General features: G+C 56.0%; 4 protein-coding genes across 9 annotated transcripts; 1 reads left to right on the plus strand and 3 right to left on the minus strand.

The window, feature by feature from the left end:
- Nucleotides 1-6: 6 nt before the first annotated feature.
- PRKAB2 (protein kinase AMP-activated non-catalytic subunit beta 2) lies at nucleotides 7-6820 on the minus strand. 3 transcript variants are annotated; one of them, XM_052666691.1, is made up of 8 exons: nucleotides 6803-6820; nucleotides 5340-5517; nucleotides 4824-4990; nucleotides 3817-3910; nucleotides 3113-3233; nucleotides 1644-1777; nucleotides 1291-1359; nucleotides 7-845 (listed from the first exon to the last, which is right to left on the minus strand). In XM_052666691.1, exons 2-8 carry the CDS (start codon nucleotides 5499-5501, stop codon nucleotides 768-770), a joined length of 825 nt encoding a protein of 274 aa, XP_052522651.1. In that variant the 5' UTR covers nucleotides 5502-5517; nucleotides 6803-6820; the 3' UTR covers nucleotides 7-767. The 3 variants fall into 3 exon arrangements, with proteins under 3 accessions (XP_052522651.1, XP_052522653.1, XP_052522652.1); XM_052666693.1 differs by lacking the exon at nucleotides 6803-6820 and having other exon boundaries at nucleotides 7-276; nucleotides 5340-5846; XM_052666692.1 differs by lacking the exon at nucleotides 6803-6820 and having other exon boundaries at nucleotides 3119-3233; nucleotides 5340-5833.
- Nucleotides 6821-7129: 309 nt separating this feature from the next.
- On the minus strand, nucleotides 7130-14071 carry LOC128072659 (flavin-containing monooxygenase 5-like). Of its 3 annotated transcripts, none has more exons than XM_052666686.1 (8): nucleotides 13910-14071; nucleotides 13509-13697; nucleotides 13274-13436; nucleotides 12922-13064; nucleotides 12599-12798; nucleotides 12140-12489; nucleotides 11947-12019; nucleotides 7130-7647 (listed from the first exon to the last, which is right to left on the minus strand). In XM_052666686.1, the coding sequence occupies exons 1-8, from the start codon at nucleotides 14039-14041 to the stop codon at nucleotides 7290-7292; spliced, it is 1608 nt and encodes a 535-aa protein (XP_052522646.1). In that variant the 5' UTR covers nucleotides 14042-14071; the 3' UTR covers nucleotides 7130-7289. The 3 variants fall into 3 exon arrangements, with proteins under 3 accessions (XP_052522646.1, XP_052522648.1, XP_052522647.1); XM_052666687.1 differs by lacking the exon at nucleotides 7130-7647 and adding an exon at nucleotides 11128-11830; XM_052666688.1 differs by lacking the exons at nucleotides 7130-7647; nucleotides 11947-12019 and adding an exon at nucleotides 7938-8063 and having other exon boundaries at nucleotides 12243-12489.
- Nucleotides 14072-14826: 755 nt separating this feature from the next.
- On the minus strand, nucleotides 14827-17789 carry PLPP6 (phospholipid phosphatase 6). Its single transcript, XM_052666698.1, has 2 exons — nucleotides 17393-17789; nucleotides 14827-15713 (listed from the first exon to the last, which is right to left on the minus strand). The coding sequence occupies exons 1-2, from the start codon at nucleotides 17622-17624 to the stop codon at nucleotides 15343-15345; spliced, it is 603 nt and encodes a 200-aa protein (XP_052522658.1). The 5' UTR covers nucleotides 17625-17789; the 3' UTR covers nucleotides 14827-15342.
- Nucleotides 17790-18031: 242 nt separating this feature from the next.
- On the plus strand, nucleotides 18032-24104 carry FAM78B (family with sequence similarity 78 member B). Of its 2 annotated transcripts, none has more exons than XM_052666694.1 (2): nucleotides 18032-18355; nucleotides 21422-24104. In XM_052666694.1, exons 1-2 carry the CDS (start codon nucleotides 18093-18095, stop codon nucleotides 21942-21944), a joined length of 786 nt encoding a protein of 261 aa, XP_052522654.1. In that variant the 5' UTR covers nucleotides 18032-18092; the 3' UTR covers nucleotides 21945-24104. The 2 variants fall into 2 exon arrangements, with proteins under 2 accessions (XP_052522654.1, XP_052522655.1); XM_052666695.1 differs by lacking the exon at nucleotides 18032-18355 and adding an exon at nucleotides 18458-19209.
- Nucleotides 24105-25544: the final 1440 nt, after the last annotated feature.

The raw sequence follows: 25544 nt of genomic DNA on the forward strand, positions 1-25544 counted from the left end.
CACAGAGAACAATAAATACTGTAATAAATAGAGAAAACCCTGTCACATGGCACTGCTACAGCAGCAGATGGCGTAGCTGGGGTCCTGGGGTATCTGCCTTGCTCCGCTCTCCCCAGGCCCACCAGAAGCACCCGATGGTGGTGATGGGGCAGATGTTCAGTCCTTGATGGTGCTGTCCTGGCAGCAGGTAAGCATGGTGCATCCAGCTGTGCCCTCCTTCCTGCTGACTCAGCACTGAACGTGGTAGAGAGCTGTGGCCAAGAGCTCTCCTTGAAGCTGGGGAGTACAAGGAACAGGACAGACAGGGCTAAGGGACAGGGGACAGCGGCAGGCTAAGGCTCCCCAACCTTCCAGGGACGTGGTCTTGGAGGCTTATTACCAGCGCAGCAAAAGGACACTTTGCTGCTAGCCTGCAGACAGTGCCAGGACAGCCTCAGGGCCATCACAGTCTAGAGCAGAGGGGCAGTGAAGCCCTTTCCATGTCAGGAGTGAGGAAAGGCTGTTCCGTGAGCAGCAAAGCAGCCCCAGGGACTCACTGAAGCCAAGGGGAGCTGCAGGTGGGCGGAAACCAAGGGTTAAATCAAACCACACCAGTATAATGGGACAGCAGGATGGCCCCAGCAGGCCTGCACTCATCACTGGGGGCTGCACCCCCCCCCGGGTTGGAGGCTGGATCCAGCAGCCAGTCCTCACACAGTCCTGTGGCCCAGCATGTGCAGACAAAGTGGCATTTCGTGTCCTGCGTGGGGGGTGGGCAAAGCCCCGGCTCAGATAGGTTTGTACAGCAGCGTGGTGACGTACTTCTTCTTGTAGCGGTGTGTGGCACTGAGCACCATTACGCCGTCCTGTGAGAGGCAAAGCACCAGCTGCAGGGGTTGGGGAGCTCAGTGCTGCAGGGTACCCCCAGGCAGCTGGGAGAAGAGGCCCTTGCTGTTCTATGGGCTTGGGGGACTGGCACAGCCAGCAAGAACCACCCACCACCCATGACAGGGAGCCGGGGAAGAGCAAGGGAGGGAGCTGGTTTGTGACAGAAGAGCACCAGGCTGCCCAGCCCCACCATGCTGTGAGAAGGCAGCTACAGGGAACTGGGGGCTGTAAGAAGGTCACCACCACCCACACCCCTGCACATGCCACATTTATAAAGGCAGCCAAGCAATCCCCAGGTGACTCCTTGGACCTCTGTGCCACCATCACCACCCCACGGCTGTCCAGGTTCTATGACCTGCAGGCCTCTGGGAGCCACAGTTGCTCCCCCTTCCCCAGTCTGTGGTTGCTGGGGTCTGCCCTTACCTTGATGGAGAGTGCGTAGAGGTGATTGAGCATGACGTGGTTGGGTTCGGGCAGTAGGGCCGGGTCGCACTAGGACAAGAGAAGCATCAGAGGAGAACAGCAGAACCCTGACCCCCCAGCATGAGAAGCAAAGAGCTGCCATCTCAGACAATCTGAGCTGCTGGGTGGCTGTTCAGAACACGAACAGAGTTTGGCTCAGCACTAGGAAGAGTGGTTAATGAGAAAATCGATGCTCTTTCCAGCAAAGAGCAAGGGCCAGGCACCAGCTAAGGGCTGAGCAGGCTTCTTGCAGACAGGACTCCCCTTCTGGCCTCTACGTTGCTCTCTGTATGCAGCCGTGTGCTGGTACCCACCGAGATATTGGTGTCCTTGTTGAGGATGACCTGGAGGAGGTGAGGCGGGAGGATGGGAGGGGATTTGAAGCGTTCCTCAGGCCGGTACACATACATCTCTTGGCCATAAGGTCCGGGTGGGGAACTTGATAAGTCTAAAGGAAAGAGACAGGAGGTGGTATAAGATGGCTAAATCACAGATCAGCTCCAAGGATGCTGAGAAGAACCCAGCAGGGTCTTTCAGACGTTGAAGGATTCCATGAGCCCAGCCTGCAACTAGTACTGAGAAGACTGGGTCAGCATGTAGTAGGGCAGCAGTACAGGCTCATCATGTTTAGAAGCCACAGCATCTAGGGAACAGAAGGTGGCTTGTTCTGTTTCAGAAAGGTCTTCGGACCTCAGTTTTCCCTTAGCCATGTATCGTATAGTAACAGATCAGACTTTTCACAGCAGAATAAGCAGCCAGGCAAGCTGTGGGCATATCCAAGAATGCCTGTAAGGTGGCACATGCATAGACACAACACAGGCACCCCGTGGTATCCACCCCAAGACTTCTGCACACAACTCCCAGCACTACTGAGTACCCCTGCCTGTTCCAAGCAGCCTGCCACAATTGCAGCGGACACAAGGATGCAGGGGCACAGCAAGCAGCACATCTGCACAACTGCCTGACTCAGAGGGCCCAGAAGGGGAAGTCCAGATTTATGAGGTGCTCAGCCTGTGTGAGGGATCTCAGGAGCTTGTGGTCTGTAAGCTGGACAGATTGCATCTGCCAGCCACATCTGAACTGCCCATTTTGGAACAGCCAGCACCCTGAAGGGTCCACCTCCTTGGAGATGCTGTTTGATGGCTTCTTTTTGGACTAGGCAACGGCCTGGAACTGAGGCTGTACCTGAGATAGGACTTAGAGCATGGAGGGCAGGCTGCACTCAGAGCACCCTGGACTGAAACATGACTGGACTACCTGCCAGCACCACTTACCAAGCCAGCACTGCCAGCATCCATGTGGTAACTCAACCTGCTGATGTAACATGAGTGGAGAGAGGTTTCTGATGTGCTAGCAATTGTACAAATAGCCTTGGTGTGAAAACCAAGAGCAGCTGCTGAAAATAGCCTGGATCCTTACTTAGCTTTTTAGATCCACTTAGCTTCTACCCCAGATCAGATGACTTACTCACAGTTTAGCAGACAGAAAGGAGAGATGTTCCCTGTGTTCACTGGTCTGTAATGGCCATCTCAGCTGCAGGAAGGCACCAGCCCTGCTCTGGGACCATGCTAACACAGAACAGATTACACAGCACAGCCTCCTTGGAGACAATGTCTCAGCTAGAAGCTGCTGAGGACATGGGCAGTACGTGCTGCCAAACATTAATCTCTCTGTGTTTATGGGCCCACACCTATAAGGGGAGCTGTTTGTCCCCATAGCAGTGAGTCTCAGAGTAGGAGATGGAAAATAGCACATGCAAAGCTGTAATGCCACAAAAACTCACCCCGACCTGAGGTTTCTGAGCTCTCCAGGGAATCCACTTTTAAAGCGTCGAACACCTCAAAGTCAGACTTCTTGACATGAATCAGATTGTTAATCGTCCCCATCTGGCTGGTGACCACGGGCTGGAAAGAACTAAGGTAAGAAGCTTCCTACATACAGCCTCAGTTGAAGCATACTCGTGCTTCTGAGCTTGTCCCAGCCTGAGCTGCCACTGTTATGCCATTACCGCAGAGCATAGGTGGCAAGAGTTTAGCTTTAGCATTTGCAGATCTCTGCTGCTTGCACTGGGAGTTTTCCCCTTACTCCCAGGCTCCTATTACCTCCTACTTTCATCTTTCCTGCTGCATGCCGGTGGGTAAGCATCATCTCCTTCCCATGCTGCTCCTGTGTGATGCAGCTGGGAGAAGAACCTGCAGTGAATGCTGGCTTGTCTTTCCAATTCAGAATGTGCATTTAAAGCTTACTGGGATCTCACTGCCACCCAATACATCCCTGACATTCCCCCATATTCCCTCATACAGCTGGTCCCCACACAGCATATCTAAGCCCAAAAGAACCAGCCTCTGAGTGGATTCATGAGATGGAGGTTCCCCTTTTGCATTGGCAGATATCCTCTGCTCTTCATACTTCTCTTCTGCTATGTTTACATCACGTTTTGGGCCCCAAAGAGGACAAGATTTGCAGTGATAAAGCTTTGAGAGTTACCTCGGATGGGTCATGGACCCACTGGCCATCCACAAAAAATTTGTACTGGTGCTCTCCTTCTGGGAGGTCTAGGATAGCGACAAAGTCATTGTGGCTGTGCAGAGAAAACAGATGTACAACACCATTACTGCAGTGATGCTTTGGATGCTGCCTCTCCATGGGGTCCCAGAGAACAGCACTTTGTCATGCACTGCCTGCCCCCTTGACCCAAACATCCACGTACTGGGTTAGGACTGCTCATCATTCAAGGCATGGCCAGAGCAGGTGTGAGTGTCCAGAGCCTAAGTATGACTCAGATCCCTCAGGGTCCATAAAATCATAGACTCATTAGGGTTGGAAAAAAACACTAAGATCATCTGGTCCAATCAGGGCACAAGGTGAACTGGAGCTCAGCTTGCAGCCCTGCCCCGCATGCTCTGGGGAAGCTGGCATGACAGATGTCATGTGCAAGACACACTGGACAGGGCGAGTGGACAACAAATCTAAACCTGTGCTGGTACTGCAGGATGGAAGCAGGAAGTGCCTCTGAAGTCTGCAATTGAGATAATCCCATTCTAGGTATTTCCTGGGATTATGCCCAGTCCTACACAATGTTTCCACAGAAAACACAGGTGTGCAGCAGAACAACGAGAACATTACTATGGGAGGAAGACATGTGAGGAACAACTAAACTCCCTCTAGCAGCAATGTAGACAAGGAGATAGGCCACCAAGCTTCAGAAAACTGCAGCATACCTGGGCAGGGCTCTGCTGCCAGAATGACTGCTGTGTGGCATGCAATTGGGAAAGCAAGGAGGCCCATCCTGTCCTGTCCCCTGTTTCACAATTTCTCCCCACCACTGCAGCATCACCCAGGCAGGATGCTGACTGCATATTTGTGTTCACACCTCTAGCTTGGGCATGATGAACTGTGAGAAGCCAGGTGGGTAAAAGGAACAGCAAATGGCTCTGAGAGAAATGCTCCCTGTGATGGATGGAGAATATGGGCTGACCCAAGGGGCTAGCTACCTCTTGATGAGTGGGATCTTGGTGCTCCAGTTGTTGAAAGATCCAGAGATGAAGACCTCTTTGCCCCCATCAGCCCAGCGGATGACAGTGGGGCGAGCCTGCTGGGATGGCTTCACTGACTCTTCCAGGTCCGGCTGCCATGAAACAAACTCCTTGTCCCCAGGAATCTGAGCAGAGAACACCAGAGCCGTTTCATTTGCCATCACCTCCATTTGCACATCCCAGACAACAGCAACCTCAGGCTAGGCAAGCAGCTCCGCTCACACATCCCAAGAGATGCTTCTCTTGTATTGCAGCTCAGGCTGGCTCTTGCTATGAAAGCAGTACCCCAGCACCCTGATACCCTGCCCGTTTAGTTTGAATTAAACACAGCGCTGCTCTTTACCAGGTGCTACAGCCCTCTCACCAAAAATCCTCTCCTTGAAAGCAGCCTCAGCCCAGCACAGCCGCACGGCCCCTCTGGAACACCACCCAGCACCCAATGTGAGGACAACAAAGGCAGCAGCCAGCCCCTACCTTGGAGTCGTGGGAGCTGAAAACACTGGGGTCATCTGTGCTGCCCACCATGATCTTGTGTGGGTGCTCCTTTGTGTGATGGGCACCTCCAGAGCTGTCAGAGCGGTGGGACTTGGAGCCATGTCGCTCACCAGACACTCGCTCACTGGTGGTGTTTCCCATGACAGCTCAGCAGCCCCTGTGAGAAGGAGAAGGCAGCAGTGTGTCTACACCCATGGGCTCCAGCAGTGAAGAGGGAGTGAGGGTACTGCTTCCCACTGCCTTTTGCCAGGACAGAGTGACAGCAATCCTAAAAAAGGCCCAAAGTTCATTCCCAATGCCAAGTTTGGGAGCCAAAGGGGAATTTAACAAGCAAGACAGCTTGAACTAATTATAGGCATACCCTTATGAGCCATCGTGATAGTTAAGCTGGTAATTGTTATACCCTAAAACAAACATGAGTTAGACTGCATCCTACACAAGTAGAGGGGCTGATGAGAAAAATAAAGCCACCCTTCAGCGGCAAATTGTCGCTTGGCACGAACAGAGCCTCTTTCAAAATCCCACAGCCTGCACAGAAAAAAAACGCTACATACAGCAAGAAAACAGCCGGAGAGTGAAAGTAGCAGCTGCTTAACAGCTCCCAACAAGTTTCCCTGAGCCTGCGGGCAGAGGAGCAGAGCTTCATGGCTGGCAGAGGCAACAGTGCTGAAAGTAGCCGAGTGGAATCGCCCAGGCTGGAGCGTGGCCAAGGCAAGGAGTACCGTGCAGTGTGTGCAGAAGGCTCAGCAACAGCACAGCAAGGAGGTGTGCTCGTCACGCCCGACTCCAGGGCTGCATGTCTGTCCAGCATTGGGCTATACATCGGGATGAGACCGCTGCTATGCCATCCTGCTTGCAGAAAGCCAGGCAGGGGGAGCTGGCTGTGTTGCACCTGGCCTCCTGGACCAAACAACAAATCTACCGTGGGTTACATGGAGCTGTCAGGCTCCAGGCAGATGTCAGCAACCAAGGTGGGCTGCGGCTCTTGCCCCCTGCCCAGCTTTGTTTTGCAGGGATGGCGGGAGGACAGCTGGTCTTGCTTCATCCACTTTGTTGTGACATTTAGGGATTTGTTCAGAAGATCAAGTTATGTGTTATGAGTTCCAGGTGAGGCCGCCAGCCAAAGCCTGGCTTTGGACAATTATGGGGCAATTACTGAAGTATTTCTTAAGCCCTCAGTGTCCCCAGCTGCAGCCTGAGCTGGGGATGGCCAAGCCTGCAGGGTCAGGGCAGCTGTCACCCACTGCAGCATCATCCAACCCAGTGCCACCCATCACAGTGTCACCAACTGTACCGTCACCCGCTGCAGTGCCACCAACCGTACTACACCCATGGCAGCGCCATCAACCAGTGTCACCCGCTGCAACGCCACCCCGGCAGCACCCTGCCAGCCCCACCCCCCCTGCAGACGCCCGTCCGCTCCCGTCCCCTCCGCGGCCTACCTAGCCGCGACACACAGCCGCCGCCCCGACCCCAGCGCACACGGTGGCAGCGCAGCCCCACGGCCCAGCCTCGGTCGCAGCCCCACCTGCCCGCCGCCGCCCCGCTCTCCGCCTCCGATCAAAATGGCGGCCGCCGCCACCGCCAGCCTCTGCGGGGCGCTCTGGCCCGCCCCCGCGCTGCTCTCTATGGTACTGAGCGGCCATTTTGTTTGAGGGCGGTGTGACTTCCGGGAGGGGCGGCCATCTTTGCTGTGGGTGGTGCGAGTACGTCTGTCTTGTGCGATGTGTGCGGGGTGCAGAGGTTCGTGAGGACGGACCAGAGCCTGACCCTTCGCCCCGGGGAACGGGGACGAACTTTATTGCCTTTTTCCTCGGGGAGAGAATTCCCCATGCCACCCCGCATCCAGCAGAGCTTTTTGAGCCCTTCCCAATAGCACTGACACCCCAAGGAAAGGAAGGCGATGTCCAGCAGCCCCCTTCACTGGGGCTAAGGGGACAGTGAGACGTAGATGAGCGTGGCCACGATCAGTCCGAGGCTGAAGAAGACCTTGAAGATGTGTGGCACAGAGCTGCAGCGTGGCACTGGGTGCCTGGCCGTGCCTCGCAGGGGCTGGTCAACGCGCTGGTGCTGGGACAGGATGGCCGCCCGGGCACCCTGCCATGCACCTGGGCCACGCAGGCGGTACTGGTAGGGCGTGCAGGGCCCCAGCAGCACCTCCACTGCCAGCCTGGGATCAGTGAGGAAGAGCATCAGCAGGTTGGGCTTGGCACCCAGCTGGCTGGCGAGCTCGTCCATGTAGGGAATGTAATCCACCTGGATGGTGTGCCGCCGGCTGGCCACATACCTGTGGGCAGGGACAGCGGGCTGGCTCAGTGTGTGTGCATTGAGGAGGTGGTGGCAGGGTTAGTGACCCACAGGGCCCTTACCGCTTGGCTATTTTGTCCTTGGTTTGTGCGATGTCAGCCAGCATGGTGCTGGCTGGTGGCAGCTTGTGCAGACCTACGGAAGAAGGAGAAGGAGAGAGAGCTCTGCTCTCAGCAAACATGCCCCTCTGCACCCAGCATGGCCTCTGTGGCGCAGGAAAGCCTTTGGGCAAAGAAACATGGGCAAGAGAGAGGCACAGGCAAGGAAATAAATTCCCTGCCCACCTCACTTACCCTTGAAGACACGGGTAGCCCAGCGACTCTGCATCTCTGAGATGGGCATGATGGCTCCCAGAGGCTGGATGTAGCCAATGAAAGCCAACGTCGGCTTCTCCAAGTCAGCTGGGAACATAAACTTGTAGAGCGGGACCTGATTCTCCATCACCTTCACAGAATCCTCAAGGAAGGGGAAGGAGAAGCTGTACCCAGTGGCAAAGACTACAGCATCTATGTCTTCCTTAGTGCCATCCTCAAAAATGGCAGATGTTTCTGTGAACTGCTTGATGTTCGGCTTCACCCGCACCCTGCCCGAAATGATGCGGTTGGGCAGGTCATCGTTGATGGTCAAGTGCTGGTTGAAGACCCTGCCGAGAACAAACAGAGTTCATGCAGGGCCAGATGCAGGCAGGTCCCCGTAATGCTGCCACAAACACTCACCGGTGTTTCGGCTTCAGACCATAGAGAGCATGGTCAAAGCGCATGTTGAGTTTCCTCTCCACCATGAAGTTGCTCACAGAGAGGGGCAGCATGCTTTGGAGGAGCTGGGTGAAGCGGCTGAGGTAGGAGAAGTCAAAGGGGTACCCACCTTCTGCCACGCGGTGCATCACCCATGTCCCACGCTTGGTGCTGAGAAACACCTGGTAGAAGTGAGAAGGGACATTTAATCTGAACTGCAGTGCTGGCCCAAACTCAGACAGACCTGCATGGTCTGGGAGTAAAAACAGGCTGGGAGCAAGGAGCAGAGGCATGCTGAGCCTGGTTGTCTTGGGACATCACCTGCTTGGCTGCGTGGCTCAGCTCCACTGCGATGTCGATGCCCGAGTTCCCGGTGCCGACCACAATGACCCGCTTCTCCGCAAAGGCGTGCGGGCTCTTGTAGTCCCGGCTGTGCAGGTACCAGCCTTCAAACTTGTCTAGTCCTGCAAGAGAGAGTAGGGGTGGCTGTCCTTTTCTTGGGCTAGGTATGTGCTCTGGGAGCAGGCTGAGTCCAGTGGGAACTGCCTAGGGATGGTGCCCAGGGAGGTGGTGGCATCTCCAGCCTGGGAGATGATTGGTATCACCTTCAGCACCCTGCTTGGCTTTGAGGTTTTTGACATGAAGGGAGCAACCACAGGTGGGGATCAGGGCTCAGCCAGAAGGGACAGGGCTGTGAAGAGTCTTGGGGAAGAGGATTCCTGGAGCAGGGGAATATGGCAGTATACCAGGGAAGGCGTGCAGCGGGAGGTGTGCTTCACAATGGTGCCCGGTGCACACCATCACGGCATCGAAGATGGCTGACTCCTGCTTGCCCTCGCTCTCGGTCTCCACCTCCCAGCGGCCCGTGGTGGCGAAGTCAGGGCGCTTGGCCACGCGGCGCACGCTGGTCTGGGTGGGGGGAGCAGATGTCAGCGTCCCTGTGGCCCCGTCCCCGTGCTGCCCCCTGGCCCCGGCGCTCACCCTGAAGCGGATGTGGCGGAGCAGGTCGAAGCGCCGCGCGTACATGCGGAAGTACTCCATGATCTTGGAGTGGTGCATGTAGTTGGGGAAGTCGTCGGGGATGGGGAAGTCGCTGAAGCACATCATCTCCTTGGAAGTGTTGATGATGACGGAGCGGTAGATGCTGGCGCGGCCCTCCTCAGGCTTCTCCTGCAGGCATGGGACATGGCTCAGTGGTGGCAAGGGGAACGTGTGGCGGTCCCAAACCTACCTGTGCTATGACTATCCCATCAGTCCCACAAGACTGAGCCGTTGTGTCAGCTCAGCTCAGCTCTGGTATCTGCCCCAGCAGCTCAGCCTGTGGCTCTCATGCATTAACTCTGCTCCATCAATGGGCAAAGCCACCATTGTGTTAGCCAGGCAGCTCCAAACCCCATGCTAGCACTGTTTAGCATTTCCCAGCTATCCTGCTCACTGCAAGGCTGGGCAGGGCAGCAGAGCATGTCAGGTTGGCTCTTCTTGGGAAGAAGAGAGGGTGGCCTCGCTTGGTGAATGCAGAAACAAGCTCTGGGGCTTTCCCTTGGCAGGGAGAACAAAGGCAGCAACCTGTGCCTATGTGTAGGAGGTAGGAGAGGTAAAGGATGAGGAGCAGGCAGGACTTTGATAGAAAAAAGGGGCTGGGAAGGATAGGAAGGTAATGCCAGCGGCAGTGGGGCAGCTGCAGGGGTGGGGGAGGAGGGCAGGTGGGACCAATGGGAGGTATGGATGGGATCAGGACGGGCTGGGAAGGAAGGGATGGGAAACATTCACCCCGAGGCAGGAAAGCAAGCCTCGGCTGACCGCTAGCCCCAGCAGCGGCTTCTTGGGCAGGACCAGTCCTGCACTGCCAGCATCCCAGTCTGCGCCAAGGGGGTCTCCCAGCAGTGCTTCATTAGCTGCCAGTAAGCGATCCTGTCTGTGCTGCTGCCTAGGGCAGCTCGGTACAGCATGGTGCTTACCTCGAACCGCCACAGCCCCCCGATGTCCCCACTCCTCTCGAAGCAGGTGGGGGTCAGCCCTTCGTCCAGGCAGCATTTCAGGGCGCACAAGCCGGAGGCACCAGCACCGATGATGGCTACTCTCTGGGCAGCCATGTCTGGCAGCAGAGACAGCAGTGGTGGCAGGGGAGGCTGTGCCGTTGGGCACACAGGAGCTCACTGATTCTGGTGAGTGGCGCGGGAGGGACGCGGTTGGTGTCGCTCAGCTGTGCTGGGTGTCCCTGTTTCTCAGCGTGGATGGCTCAGGTCAACTGAGGCATCACGAGATGTTTCATCTAGACATGATCTACAGGTTCCTGCCCGCCCTTCGCAAAGGGCTCATTATTTCCTCTAAGCACGTAATGATGCTGAAGCCTGCCCCAGCAACTTCCTGGGTGTGGGGGCTGAGATGTGGCCATACTCCAAATTTTAGCGTCACTATGTGAAAAACAAAACAGAGGGCATGCTCCAGGCATGAGTGCCAGCCTTGGTGCAAGGCAGCCTGGAACAGCTGGCACCGCTCCAGGCCCCAACGCATGTCCCCAATTGCTGTCCTCTGGGGGGCTACGTATGTGTTACAGGGATGGGAATGATCTTGCTGATGTGATCTCCGGGATCTGTTCCAGCTGCATGTACCGCAGGCAAGACTGCTTTGCTGCAGATGTATGCATGTGTGTGCATGCATGCAGACCCCATCCCATGTGTATTCTCAGCACACAGGGGAATGTGAGTAACAGGACAGACACCTGGTTCTGTTGAAAACACTTTAATCTGATTAGAAACTTTGCTATATCTTTGCTGTGTAGAAACCATATGAATGTAATCAGTGGATGCAGGTTGGAATTACAGATGACAGAAGGGCCTATGCTCAGCCAACGGCAATACCTAAACAGGACAGGGCATTCCTCCACATGAGAAAGGGTTTTTCCTTCATCCCAGGGTTGCCACAGGGTACTTTTTGGGTCTGCCCCACCTGGGAGGGTCTGGTGCAGTACACTCATTGTGTGGGGCTGTGCCAACAAGCGGAGAGTTCCCTGATGTGAGGGGCATGACTGCTGTGGGATTGTGTAGCCCCCCAAGCATTACCAACCCCACCAGGCAGAGTGCAGCAGCCTACAGGTAGGTAAAGATGACAGCGAAGACTGCCAGGGCCCCAGCCAGCTTGAGGAGGAATGGCATGGTGGAGGTGTGCTTCTCCACATGCCGTGTCTGCAGGGGTTGAACAATGCGCTGGTGCTGGGACAGGATGGCCGCCCGGGCACCCTGCCATGCACCTGGGCCACGCAGGCGGTACTGGTAGGGCGTGCAGGGCCCCAGCAGCACCTCCACTGCCAGCTTGGGGTCAGTGAGGAAGAGCAACAGCAGGTTGGGCTTGGCACCCAGCTGGCTGGCGAGCTCGTCCATGTAGGGAATGTAATCCACCTGGATGGTGTGCCGCCGGCTGGCCACGTACCTGTGGGCAGGAACAGCGGGCTGGACCCTGCTTTCTGGTGGGACATGGCCATGAGACCCACCAGAAGCCCTCACAGGCTGCTGCCCCATCCCAGTTGGGTCCTGGTGGGGCCTTACCGCTTGGCCATCTCCTCTTTCTTGTGCTTGATGTCAGCTTCCATGTTGTGCCTGGGTGGCAGTTTGTTCAGCCCTGGGGAGAAGAGCGCTGTGTGAGGGGGCTGCAGTACCAAAGGCATAGGAGGCAGATGGCTGGACACCATCTGACCCGGTTCCAGAGCTGCAGTCTCAGGGGACAGTTTGTCTCACTTACCCTTGAAGACACGGGTGGCCCAGCGACTCTGCATCTCTGCGATGGGCATGATGGCTCCCAGAGGCTGGATGTAGCCAATGAAAGCCAGTGTTGGCTTCTCCAGGTCAACAGGGAACACATACTTGTAGAGAGAGACCTGGTTCTCCACCACCTTCACGTAGCCCTCAAGGAAGGGGAAGGAGAAGCTGTACCCAGTGGCAAAGACTACAGCATCTATGTCTTCCTTAGTGCCATCTTCAAAAATGGCAGATGTTTCTGTGAACTGCTTGACGTTCGGCTTCACCAGCACCCTGCCCGAAATGATGCGGTTGGGCAGGTCGTCATTGATAGTTGGGTGCTGGTCGAGGACCCTGGAGGACAGAAGGAGCCATCAGGGTACTGAGGTGTCTGTGCAGCATCCTGCTCTGAGGATGCTTAGCCCCAGAAATAGACATGGTCGGAGCATGTGTTTGCTGGCACCTGTGATTTGGCTTCAGGCCGTAGTTTATGTGGTCAAATCTCATGTTCAGCTGCTTCTCTGTGTAGTCGCTTGCTACAGAGGCGGTCAGCAGATACTTCAAGATTATCTTCATGCGAGTGGTGATGATGGTGTCTATGGGGTAGCCCTGCTGTCCTACGCGGTTCAAGACCCATGCACCTCGGCGGGTGCTGAGGAAGACCTGGGTGAGGAAGCAAGTTGTTTCCTTATTGGTGTGATAGTCACGGGGACACCAAGGACAGTCCTGAGGAGACACCTTGGCATGGGGGTGTCCTTAGGATGCCCCCCTCCTGCTGCTGCTCACCTGCTTGGCCGCTTGGCTGATCTCCACGGCCAGGTCTGACCCTGAATTCCCAATCCCAATGACAACGACCCTCTTGTCCATGAACTCCTGGGGTTCCTTGTAGTCACGGCTGTGGAGATAGCGGCCCTTGAACTTCTCAATGCCTGTGGGGAGGGAGGAGGAATGCTGCGCTTCCCCAGCCTGGGCTGGAGGGCCACCTCCGAAGAATGAAGCAAGATCTTTGAGGAGCTCTGCCAGACCCATCAGGGGGTTGAACTCAGCAGGGAAACGCATGGGACTGGGAAGAAAAGCAAAGAGAAGAAACATCAGAGCTTCCTGGGCTCTTTCATGGCAGGGGCACACGGCAGCATACCAGGGAAGGTGTGCAGCGGGAGGTGTGCTTCACAATGGTGCCCGGTGCACACCATCACGGCATCGAAGATGGCTGACTCCTGCTTGCCCTCGCTCTCGGTCTCCACCTCCCAGCGGCCCGTGGTGGCGAAGTCAGGGCGCTTGGCCACGCGGCGCACGCTGGTCTGGGTGGGGGGAGCAGATGTCAGCGTCCCTGTGGCCCCGTCCCCGTGCTGCCCCCTGGCCCCGGCGCTCACCCTGAAGCGGATGTGGCGGAGCAGGTCGAAGCGCCGCGCGTACATGCGGAAGTACTCCATGATCTTGGAGTGGTGCATGTAGTTGGGGAAGTCGTCGGGGATGGGGAAGTCGCTGAAGCACATCATCTCCTTGGAAGTGTTGATGATGACGGAGCGGTAGATGCTGGCGCGGCCCTCCTCAGGCTTCTCCTGCAGGCATGGGGCTCAGAATCCTGATGGCCTGCCCCATGGCAGGTCACTGCCTTGCAATAGGGCTGGGGGAGTTCTGCTGCCAGCGAGGATCCCCAGGACCCGCTGGGATGGGGGGCAGATGTGTGTTCAGCCCTTGCTCCACAATCCCACCATGGCCGCTTTCCCCTGGTGACAGCTACAACACAGAGCCTGCAGCCGGCACGGCTTACCTCAAACCTCCATAGCCCCCCGATGTCCCCGCTTCTCTCGAAGCAGACGGGCTCCAGCCCTTCATCCAGGCAGGCTTTGATGGCGCACAGCCCACTGCTGCCCCCACCGATGATGGCCACCCGCCTCGCCATGCTGCCCTCCGATGCTTTGCCGCGACCAGCGCAGCCTGGATTTATGGCGTATGGCGGAGAACAGCGTACCCACCCCCGCCGTCACTCCTCCCACGGGGTCCTTGGGGCAGGAAGCCAGCGCGCGGCACGTTCCGGCGCTTCGCTCTTCCATCAGCGGCTTGCGCCAGGAGCTGTCCCAGTGCTCAACCAGGGAGCCCTGCGAGGGGACACCTTGAGAGGGAACGCTATTGGGGTATCTGGGGCTGGTGAGGGGGTGAGGGGCAGCCCAGCCCTGTGTCATGCATGCAGTACAATCAATCACTCCCTTGGACTTTTGCCTCCCCTGGGATCAGCCCAGCCCTGATTACACTAAGGTTGCTGGTTTCCAGCTGTGCTGTGAAACTGCTGCACAGCTTGCCATTGCACTGCCCTTGGCAGTGGGAAAAGGGGCCAAAAGTCCTCAAGACCTGGACTCTGCCCCTGACTTGCTCAGTACATGCCCAATGCCATGCATTCTGCTGCACTTATTGCATCCTATATGGGTGCCATGGGGCAAGCTGTCACCTCTGGGCAATGGAAAAGCTTGCGGGAGGGAAAAGAATTGTAAAGCTATGCACAGCGGCTTTAGATGCAAGCTGCTGCTGGGAGCTGCTTCCCCACCTCTTGGAGAGGGAATGGATGGACCAAACCCTTGGCCACCTCATTCCTTCCCCACAGTACTGCCAGCCAGATACATGTGACCTTGCTGGTTGAGATCTGGTCTTAGGGTAGTGTTTAAATCACACAAAAAAGGGAAGAGACATTACTTAGAAGGCAGAACTCTTTATAAACATGAGAACAGATCTTGATGAGTCCCCCCCTAGATGGGTATTACGGAGGAGACTGCAGAAAGTGCACTCACAACAGCAACATGATCAGTGTATTTATAGCACACAGATACACGGGTAATTGCGGAGAAACCTCTGCAAAGCCCCAGCTACCACATACACCATAGGCTAATACAGCAGGTGCCCAGCAAGGGCATGCTGATTCACAGTATCAGCAGTGAGCTGCCGGATGGATGTGCTGACCTCTTCCCAGGCTCTGCAGGGACCGGTTTGTCACTGGAGAGTAGTCAATGCAGCTGCTTGACCAGCGCACGCTCTGCCTCACTGCCCGTCAGCAGGGCAAGACAGCACCAAGTGTCTAACTGCAGGCCTGGGAGCCTGCAGCACCACTAGTGTTAAGTGTTGGCTGGACGGATAGGAGTCGCAGCATAACCCCTCTCCATGTGCACTTAGAGAACAGGGTGTATGCCCTCTCCTTTGGGAGGGGTGCAGCCATCAATGGCTCCAGAGTGCAAAGAGGGCAGGCGCGTTCAGCGGGGAGAGCCAGCAGTACTCCACCACGCTGTACAGCACGTAGCCCAGGAACAAGCCGAAGAGCACATCCGTCACATTGTGCCTGCCCAGCATGACCCTTGAAATGCCAACGACGAGAACCCAGAGCACCACGAGGACCCGCAGTGGGATGGCAAGCACCAGGTGGTGCAGAACGAAGCGGCAGACCAGGGCAGCTCTGGTGGCATGGCCTGATGGGAAGGAGTACTTGTCCACTGAGACGGTGACGAACATGTCCATCTTGTTGTGGGTAGGCCGTGGCCGTCTGACGATCCCTTTCACCACTGCCACCAGCACGAGATCCAGCACCAGTGCTAGGAGACAATAACAACAAGTGAGCAAAAATGGAAGTGTTTTGTCCCATGGGAGATGAGAAACAATGCAAAGCCATTATGTATGAAAATGCATAGCTACCAAAGCTGCTAAGAGAAGTTGGTGTTTCCCACGGCTGCAGATCTAGGCAAGGAGAGCATAGCACTCATCCAGGCCCTAGATTTGTGCACGAGCACATCTGTCAGCACTCTAGGCTGGGCTTTTCTTCCTGTGTGAAATCCGTTCTTTGTGACTCAGCACAAATCCTTCCCTAATTTGAAGCCATCCAAGGGGTTAATATTCCCTGCCAGTCCATGCTGATTCATCATCACTTTGCACAAAGTGCACTGACCCTAGTAAATGATCAGTTTGCTTCTGGTGCTCAGCTGTGGCTCAGTGCAAAGGGGGTCCAGGCACTCCTCAGCAGTCTGAGGGCTCACAGCTCCTCACCTGGCTTCTCCCTGCTGCTGAGGGCACCAGTGTGTAAAAGGTAACCAGGCTTTGGCTTTTAAGACTTGACAAGATGGCTTAGCACCAGCTTTCTCCCAGAGTGCTATTGTGATAGAAGTCAGAAGTACCAGTGAGAAGTCAACTGCTGTCTGACAAGGGCAGCCAGCGGTGTCTTCTCTGTCCCATTTAGCTAGCTTCCAGTGTTGGCTGCTGTGGCTGCTTCTTTCTAGGAAGCCATGTCTGAGAGATTGATATCTGCTTGTTGTAACCTTTGTTGCTGGGCACAAAGTCCTTTAGCTACTTCAGTTTGTTCTCTTTGGTTAATCATTTAGGAATGAATGTTTATTTGATTTGTGTGAGGGTTTTAATCATTTAAGGACAAATGTTTGTTTGATTTGTATGAGGGTTGTTTTTTTTTTTCTTAAAACAACTAAGCTCTTTTCAATCCTTTCTTTTTATTGCATCTGGATATCAGGTAGGGCTCCTTTCCCAGAGGGTGGTCCTGGTGCCATGATAGTGCTACTCTGAGCAGAGCAGTGGTTGGAGGCCACCAAGGGCCTCCCACCAGTTCTCCAGGGACAGTGATCTGACCACACAGTGCAAAGTAAACAATATGCATGAAAACTTGCATTCCCCATCAAACATTTAGATTCAAACAATGCACACAAGACACCTTGGTATCTCACGGAGTAAGGACGGGTTCAGAAGAGGTCTGTTGTTCTGAAGCTACTGCAGTTTCTAGGCAAGCAAAAATGTTGAATCTACATCTACCCAGCAGGACGCCAGGGGAAAAAAAACATTACACCACGCATAATTACAGTGCGTGCTTTGAACCAGGTTTCCACACTGGCTGATACAGATCAGCACAAGCAGGTACTGCCTGCAGCGAGCCTGCAGGCGCTGATGTCTGCGTGCTTGAGTAAACTGTTGAGATGCCGCAGCTCTTGGCAGCCACAACAGCCCCACGTGGCTCCCTGGGGCTGCGAAGGCTCAGATCATTCGGGTTCTCTCTGTTCTCCCCTTCCCTCGGACCCGTCCTCCCGCCCGGGGAGCCCCTTCCCGGCCTCACCGAAGAACAGGTTGAGCAGCACCTCCCTGGCGGCCGAGCTGTCGCTCTGGCAGAGCCCGTAGAAGGTGCCCAGCAGCCAGGGGATGCCGTGCCCTGACACCTCAACCACCTTCAGCAGCGGGCGGGCGCTGCCCCAAGCCGAGGCCTCTCCGGCGCACACACCCAGGCGCTTGGAGGCCCAGAGGTCGACGGCGAGCAGAGAGCTGAGGGCGATGCCCACGAAGGACGGGTTCAGCCGCATGCAGTCCTCCTCGGGCAGCGGCGGGGGCGCGGAGCCAGCCGACTCGCGGCGGCGGGACGGGCTGTCCGGGACCCCGGGGCCGCGCTGGTTCAGCAGGGACGCGAACTCGGGGCGAGCGCTGCGGCGCTCGCGGCCGCCGCGGGGACTGGGCATGGCGTTGGGCTGGGCCCGGAAAGGCCAACGCGGGTCACCCACCGCCAGGAGGCTCGCCGCAGGCGGACCCCGCTGTAACCCCGCCTCCTGCGGCCCAGCCGTCCCGGTACCCGCGCCGCCTGGCCCCGCGGCGGAGCTCCGTTCCGCCCGCCGCCGGGCTGCCGAACTTCCGCTTCCGCCGCCTCTCGGTTGCTAGGGAACACGGACGCCAGGACGAAGCGCGGGGCTGCGGCGCCCCCTGCTGGTCGGAGGATCCCTCCCGTTCCTCCCTGCCCCGCCCCGAGCCGGCGGACGGTGGCCGGCGAGGGCCGCAAGAGAAGCGGCGGCGCGTTCGCCCTGCCGGCGCCGGTGCGGGCGCCGGTGCGCGGGCGGCGATGGTGGGGCGGGCGGCGAGGGGACGCCGGGCCTCCGCCTGGCCCCCGCGTCGCGGAGGAGGGTGAGCGCGGCGGAGGCGGCGGGGCGGCGGCCATGGGCTGCCTGCAGAGCGTGGCCTGCAAGGCGCGGGTGCGGCGGGAGCACATCGTGGTGTCCGACGTGTCGGCCACCATCGAGCCGGCGGCCACTGCCATCGAGGAGAGCTCGCCGGTGGTGCTGCGGTACCGCACGCCCTATTTCCGCGCCTCGGCGCGCGTCCTCATGCCGCCCATCGCCCGGCGCCACACCTGGGTGGTGGGCTGGATCCAGGCCTGCAACCACATGGAGTTCTACAACACCTACAGCGACCTCGGCGTGTGAGCGGCGGGAGCGGGAGGGCGGGCGGCAGCGGGCAGGGGGCGGCAGCGGGCGGCAGCGGGCGGCACTGCGGCGCACCTGAGGGGTGGCAGGGGAGGGTGTGCGGGGAGGGAGCGGATGTCCTTATGTGCGGGAATGGCGGTCCTGAGCTGGGTGTGTGAGGGGTGGAGGTCCTGGTGCAGCTGTGTGAACGGTTCGAGGTTCCCGTGTAACCCCACGAAGGGATGGAGTCCCCAGTGCGGTTACGTGGCACAATGGTGGTTATGGAACGGCTATGTGAGGGGATGGAGGTCTTAGTGTGGTTATGTGAACAGATAGGGGTCGTCATGTGGTTCGTTGAGGGGGCAGAAGCGTGAGCAGCTGGAGGACCTCGTGCACTTATGTAAACAAACGTGGGTCCTACATGGTTACATGAGGGAATGGATGCCCTGGTGCAGTTAGGTGAGGTGCTGGAGCCCATGACACAATACGGGCCCCGGTGTGGTTCTGTGAGGAGACGGTTGCCCCAGTATCATTATGTGAGGAGATGGGGCCCTGGTATGGCTTTGGGATTAGACTGGGGCCCTGGGATGGGTCTGTGATGGGTTGGAGGCACTACTGCATTTTTGTGAGGTGATAGAGGCACCAGCATGGTGACATGAATGATGTTGCTTGAAGATTCCACATGCATGGCCCAGGAGGACACCAGAGAGCAATGCAATTGGCTGTGCTGCTGTGGTTTCTGCCGTGTGCAGCGGCTGCTGAGGAAGCAGGGTCAGCCTGGTGCTGGGCTGTGCAGGTGCAGAGGCTGCTGGCTGAACCGTGGGTTCCATCCGCACCAAAGACTGCTGGTTGGTGCTGTGCTCACAGCCAGGTTTGTCACTGCACTCGTCCCGTCAACCTGATTTTTCTTGATCGCTTCTGGGAACAGCAGGATCCTATTTCTCTGAGGGCAGAAATAGGGGAATCTACGTGGCACCGCATGTAGTGCTTGGTGTTAAGCTCTGAGAGCCCTCCTGCTGCTGCCTGGGATTTACCCATTCGTCTGTTCCCACATGCCCAGAAATGAGGAACAGCAGAGCAGCCCTTGCTGGAAATGAGGATTTCCAGCCTCAGAAAGTGTGGGCTCTGGACATCCCTTCCAGCACAGCATGTGCTGTCCTTTCCGCCCTTAGTGTGAGCCTTGGTGTGTAGGAGTGCAGGCACAGGAGTTGCTCCCTTCCATCACTTTCCAGATCTAGAAAAGCACCCTCTCTCCTCAACCCCATGCTGGAAGATGTGCTGTCACTATTGGAGTCAGTCTGCTTGCATTTCCAAAGGAGGGAGCAGATGGAGGCTGCCCTGGCAATCCTAGGCATGGAAGTAGGTGGCACTTCACACAGCTCTGGGCTGCCGTGGCTTCCTGACAGGAGAGATGGCGCTGCCTGCCCTCGCCTGCAGGGCTGTTCTTGCTGCTGTAGTGCTGGGCTGGAGCAGCTCTCCCAGCCCTGATCCTGCTGGGGAGCAGGAGCAGCTGGCACCAGCCTCGGGTTTGCCTCAAGCTGCTGAGTTTGCCTGCCCTATCCTGGCTGCCCTTCCTGAAAGTAGAACCCTGCTTGGGTTTTCTTGTGGGTGCCAGAGGCTGCGGTGCTGTGTCGGGATCAATTTCCTCCAGTTTCCTGCCCTTCCTCAAGGGCAGAGGGACCTGGAGGCCACAGATGAGCTGCCTTCAGTATTGCCCCAAACCAGCCATTGGGCTAGTGGAGTTAGTGTGGGGCTGGGCACAGGCAGGGGATGCTGGGGATGACCCCATCCTCCTTACTTTCAGAGCAGGCGGTGTTGTTGTGTGCAACACTGGTGGGGGTGCCCAGGAGGGTCAGAGTGAGTGCAGATCATTGCATCTTGGGAAGGATGGAAACCAGATGCTTCCTGCTGCTTGTTGGCAGCTTCAGAGCCCAGATCTGTGTGCATCTGAGCTCAGCAGGAGGCTTCAACTGGAGCAATATGCCTGAGGACTTTCAAGGTTTCTGTTTTGTTCTCCTTCCTTTGATATCCAGCAGTGGTACAGCCAGTTTTTTTCAGATACTCACATACTGGGAACCTGATGTGCCTCAGGATGGAGACCTAGCACAGCCTCCTCTGTCTGCGTTTTAAATTGAAAATGCAGATTCAGCATCCAAAGAATTTCTGCTTTTTTTGTTCTTAGGATTTCAGGAAAGATCTGTGTGAGCTGGGCTGGGTCTTGCTGAGCTGGGTGGCCACTGTCCCCGCTCCCTGCTGATAATTACCACGTGGTGATCTTCTCCATCGCTGCATCTGCCTGGTGTTGCTAACGTGGTTTGCAGCCAAGATTTTGGCTGGAATTCCCCCCCACCCACAACTCTAACAATATGTCAGGGATTTCGTCACACCAGCAGCAGGCATGATTGTGGTATTTAATTACTGCACCTGCGTCTTAGCAAATGTCTATATTTAGGGGTGTAAAAATTGCAGACTGAGCTGTAGGCTGGGGGAAGCTGCTTGAGGCTTGGTGCAGGTTGTGGCCATGCTGCAGCTGACATGCAGGGAAGGCTGTTATTTTTTTCTCGTCATTAATGAGATTAAGGAGAGAGTGACCTGAGAGTCACTCAGAAATGAGTATGGGCCCACTTGGTTAGATTGCAGGTTAATTAAAATGCTGTTGTGTTGGCAGAGCAGAGGCTCCTGCTGGCCTTGACTGACTCAGTGAAGGAGCTAAAGCTGAATTTGTTCTTGAATGAGGTCATCAGGGGCTTCCTGCAGGTGGGAAGGTGTTTCCCAAGCTCTGTTCTTGAGTTAGTGTTCCCAGAGGGAGGACCCGATGGGTGATGCCAGAGACAGACACTGGTGAACAGCTTTGGCTGGTATGGAGCTGCCAGTGGCTCTGGAAGGAATGGCTTTTTCAGTGGGGTTTCAGATAGAATTGTTATCCTTTTACCTGTACTTTTTCCTTCTGCTCTACAGCAAGTGCTTTACCCTGCACATGCCAGCACACAGCAGCTTGCTATGTTCCTTCCACTGCAGGCACTGCTCAAGCACTGCTGTTGCCGTTTCCCCAGTAACCTGCCCTTTCTGTCTCTGTTCACCAGGTCAAGCTGGGAGCTGCCCGACTTGCGAGAAGGAAGAGTAAAAGCCATCAGTGATTCTGATGGAGTGAGCTACCCCTGGTATGGAAACACCACAGAAACTGTGACCCTGGTTGGGCCCACAAACAAGATCTCCAGGTTCTCGGTGAGCATGAATGACAATTTCTACCCCAGCGTGACGTGGGCTGTCCCTGTGAGCAACAGTAATGTGCCGTTGCTGACCAGGATTAAAAGGGACCAGAGCTTTACCACGTGGCTGGTAGCCATGAACACCACTACCAAGGAAAAGATCATCTTGCAGACTATAAAGTGGCGGATGCGAGTGGACATTGAGGTTGATCCCATGCAGCTCCTGGGGCAGCGGGCACGACTGGTGGGAAGGACTCAGCAGGAGCAGCCCCGGATCTTAAGCAGGATGGAGCCCATCCCACCAAATGCACTAGTGAAACCCAATGCCAACGATGCCCAAGTCCTCATGTGGAGACCCAAGCGAGGCCAGCCTATAGTTGTTATACCTCCCAAGTAGCACAGCACCGGGGCACGCACTGGTGCGTGCACGTGGGGACCTTGGTGCTGTTGGTGTGGTGCAAATGAGTGGGATTCCTGAGCCAAAGCAGACCTCTTGAGTTCGCCTGCCTTTGTAGCTGTGGTTGGAAGTTCCACAGTTGGAAAGAGAGCATGAGCTAGGCCTGGCTGTGGAGAGAATTGCCAAGCTGGTCCCAGGAAGTGGATTTAAGTGCTTCTAGGGCTTGTGGCTGGAGAAAAGGCTGTTTTATCCAACCATCTCCCGCCTCCTTGCAGGAAAGTGTGAGGAGCAGGAGCATGATAAAACCGTGCCTGTGTCAAATGCTGCTTTCCACCCCATTAGCTGTAGTAGAAGAGCCCATGCCTGCCAGACATGGGGGGTTGTGCAGTCACCCTTCCCCTCGATGTCTCTACCTATGCATTTCAGATGGATAATCAGCATGTTGCCATGCTGTCTGGGACTTGGAAGGGCCTGGGAGCAGTGTGGGAGCTGGTGCCCAGTCAGAGCCCAGTGGCAGCAGTCATCTCTGCCTGAGAGGGGCTTTCTGCAGCTGACTGGAAGCAGGACATTATGCATGCATCTCGGTGTGTTTGGAGTGGTTGTGAATGTAGGCGATGACATAGTTCATTCCTGTCTAGGAGTGAGACCTGAGGGCAGGTTAGATATCCTTCAGTTTTATGGTGCACTAAATCTTTGCAGTTCCCCCCATCCCCGCCAGCCATTTCTTTTGCTGGAGCAAGAATTATTCTCAATCAGAAGAGAAATCACAAGCGATGCCTTTTCACAGAGGCGAAGGAGAGCAGGCAGCTACTGATGGTGTTTGCGTGGTATCCAGAAAAGCTTGGAGGTACTCCAGGATTTTGATGCTTCCACTGCAGACATGAGTGCATAGCAAGAGGTTGTGTGCTTGTTCATCTTCCACCCAAATGCCTGCTGGTGTGGGAGGTTTGATCCTCAGCCACCCATGGAGCAGTGCAGCGTGTGTGCATGTGCAAGTTGCTCGTGCTGTTGCAGGTGTCTGGCAGGTTGCCTTTTTCTCCACCCTGTGCCCTTCACTGCCTGGATTGCTGGCATCTCTCTGGTCTGTGGGGAGGTGCTGGTGCTGTGGGCTGCAGTGTACAATTCCCTGCTTGTTGTAGCAGGGGAGCAACTTTTCCCTTCTTTCAGCTGAGCTCTGCTGGTTGCACCTTCCTGGTTGCAGCAGCAGCAGAAGCCACAGTGGCTTTGTCCCCACCCAAGGACAGTTTCAGGTGCCCTGTGTTGCTGCAGGGTCCCGGGCAGATGAATATGGCTTTTGCTGCTTTCCCTGCTCTGTTTCATGCTGCCATACCTCCAGCTTGTGCCCCTGCCTTTGTGCAATGAAGGTTTCTGCTGCTGTGGGGATGTGAGGTATTTCTGCTTGGAGCTTCCTGCATTCCCCGTGCTGCTGGGAGAGCCTGGGAGCCGTCTCACTGGCTACTCTTGTCAAAGCCTTTTTTGCAGCATCAGGAGCACTTCCTTGAACCTGGGTGTCAGGCAGCCCAGCTCAGGACTTCTTTGCTTCCCCCAGTGTGCAAAACCTGCTCCCCCTGCTGCAGAGGAGCCTTTTTTCTCCATGTGCACGCCTTGGGGCAGAGCCTCCCACAGCATTGCTCTCTGAAGTACTCACAAACCCCTGCAAAGCTTCAGGTGCAGCTCATGCTTTTCCAGGGCGAGACGCACACCTCTGGCATCTGGGAGCTGCTCCCCATGAGCAAAGGGACTTTAAGACAAAGGGTGTCTTAGACCAAAAATCCCTGTGAAATCCCCATGCTATTTATTACTCTCATTAGGCTTTGCTGCTTATTCAGTTCTTAATTTTTTTTCCTCTGGGAGCATTGCACACCAACGCCCTGGTGAACACTTTGATGTGCTGTGGGCTGTGGTTCTGCTCCTCCTGCTCGGCCTGGTGCAGACAGAGTGGTTTGGTGGCCTAGGAAGCAACTGCTTTGGGTTAGCTGAGGACTGGGTGAGTCCTTGCCATGAGAAAAGCCTGGAGGGAGAGCAGGCTCTGAGCTCTGGTCTGCTTTGCTTTTCTGAGCAGAGTTTCTGCAAGGAGATGGTGAGCACTGGGCACCTTGTTTTTGTGAGATTCAGCCAGTGTTTTTGTATGGACACATGATCAAAGGCAATTTTAGCTATTGCTGATGTTATGTTTATCAAAAGTGTGTGTGGAAAAGCTGTTAGAAACTTTCAATACAATTTGCATCAAAATGTGGGGGAGGAGGAAGAAGGGGACATACCTTTCAGTGTGAAATAAGACAGGTGTGTATTGTTGACCTGCTAGGACAGAAACAATCCCAAAAGCTCTTGTGAAACCCCTTTGCAGGGACTGGAGGGCAGTTGAGCCCAAGGAAATGATGCAGCAAAGGGCTGTGTGGCATTGAAGCACAGAGGGAGAGAGGCAGAGGATTGGCTGCATCTCCTCAGTGTGTAGGGAGTGATCAGCCCCTCTAAGGATCTGCTTGCATGTTCAAGTGTGAGGTTGCTTGCAGCTTGGCTGCCCTTCTTTCTGAGGGCCCCAATTGGGAGCCCCAGTGCTGGCTCTGGGAGGAGCACCTGGCCTCCTGAGCTCAGCTGTAAAACCACCCCATGGGACGCTAGCCCCTCCAGCACTCCATCCCCATCCCTGCTTGTAGCCGGCACCTCGTTATCTCAGGGAGGGACAGGTCGTGCTTCCCCCTCATCCTGAGGTGCCCCTTCTGCTCCGTCCTGTGGCTTCATGGCTGTGCCCACATACCACTTGGGCACAGCACTTTGGGAAGCACCCATCAATCTCTCTGGGTTCAGAGCGTTGCTGCGGGTGCTGGGAAACGCCTGCGGGGCAGGCGGGTGAAGCCGGAGTGGGTGCCACAAGTGCCACCCTTGTCCTCGGCACCCATGCGGACGCGGCTGCTTGCTCGCGTGCTCGGCTCACTTATTTATTTCTTATTTATTTCTTATTTATTTATTTAAGATGTATTTAAGTTATTTATTTGTATTTATTGACAGCTGGAACTCGGGGGTCATTTCTGCTGCGCGGCAGGGGTGGCTGGGTCTCCCCTGCACATTTCGGGAACGCCGATGGGGAGGGATGCTCGTGGGCACCCGCTCCCATCCTATCCCCTTTTGGGAGGGAGGGAGGGAGAACTGGGGAAGAGGAATCACATCAGTGCCTGCAGGGAGGACATCCTGTGCCTGGCCTCTTCCTGCAGGACCTCGAAGCCTCCTCCTCCCCCTCAGGCGCTGCACTCCCTCCCGTGCCCGTATGTATTTATTGGCCCGGCCTCCTGGTGTTTTTCTGTTTGGCTCACGCTGTACTTGATGTTGCCAATTTCTGGAGATGGTGATAAGAGCAAGGACGTGTGGGTGTCACTACGGAGAAAAGACAAAATCAGGTATTCTGCTGTTGTGTGGAGAAAATCGGAAGGAAGAGAAGATGAAAGCTGGTTTTGCAGAGTGCCTTAAACACAAATGACTTTACGGAGTAGGGGGCTTGGACTTCTGTCTTTGGATGTTATTGCAAACTCGAACAAATGTTGCGTTTCACTTCTCTGGGATTAAAAGAACATTCAATCTGTACTGGAACCAAACTGTTCTGTC

This window comes from Tympanuchus pallidicinctus, unplaced genomic scaffold (assembly GCF_026119805.1).
Source record: "Tympanuchus pallidicinctus isolate F22 unplaced genomic scaffold, pur_lepc_1.0 scaffold7, whole genome shotgun sequence".
Taxonomy (NCBI): domain Eukaryota; kingdom Metazoa; phylum Chordata; class Aves; order Galliformes; family Phasianidae; genus Tympanuchus; species Tympanuchus pallidicinctus.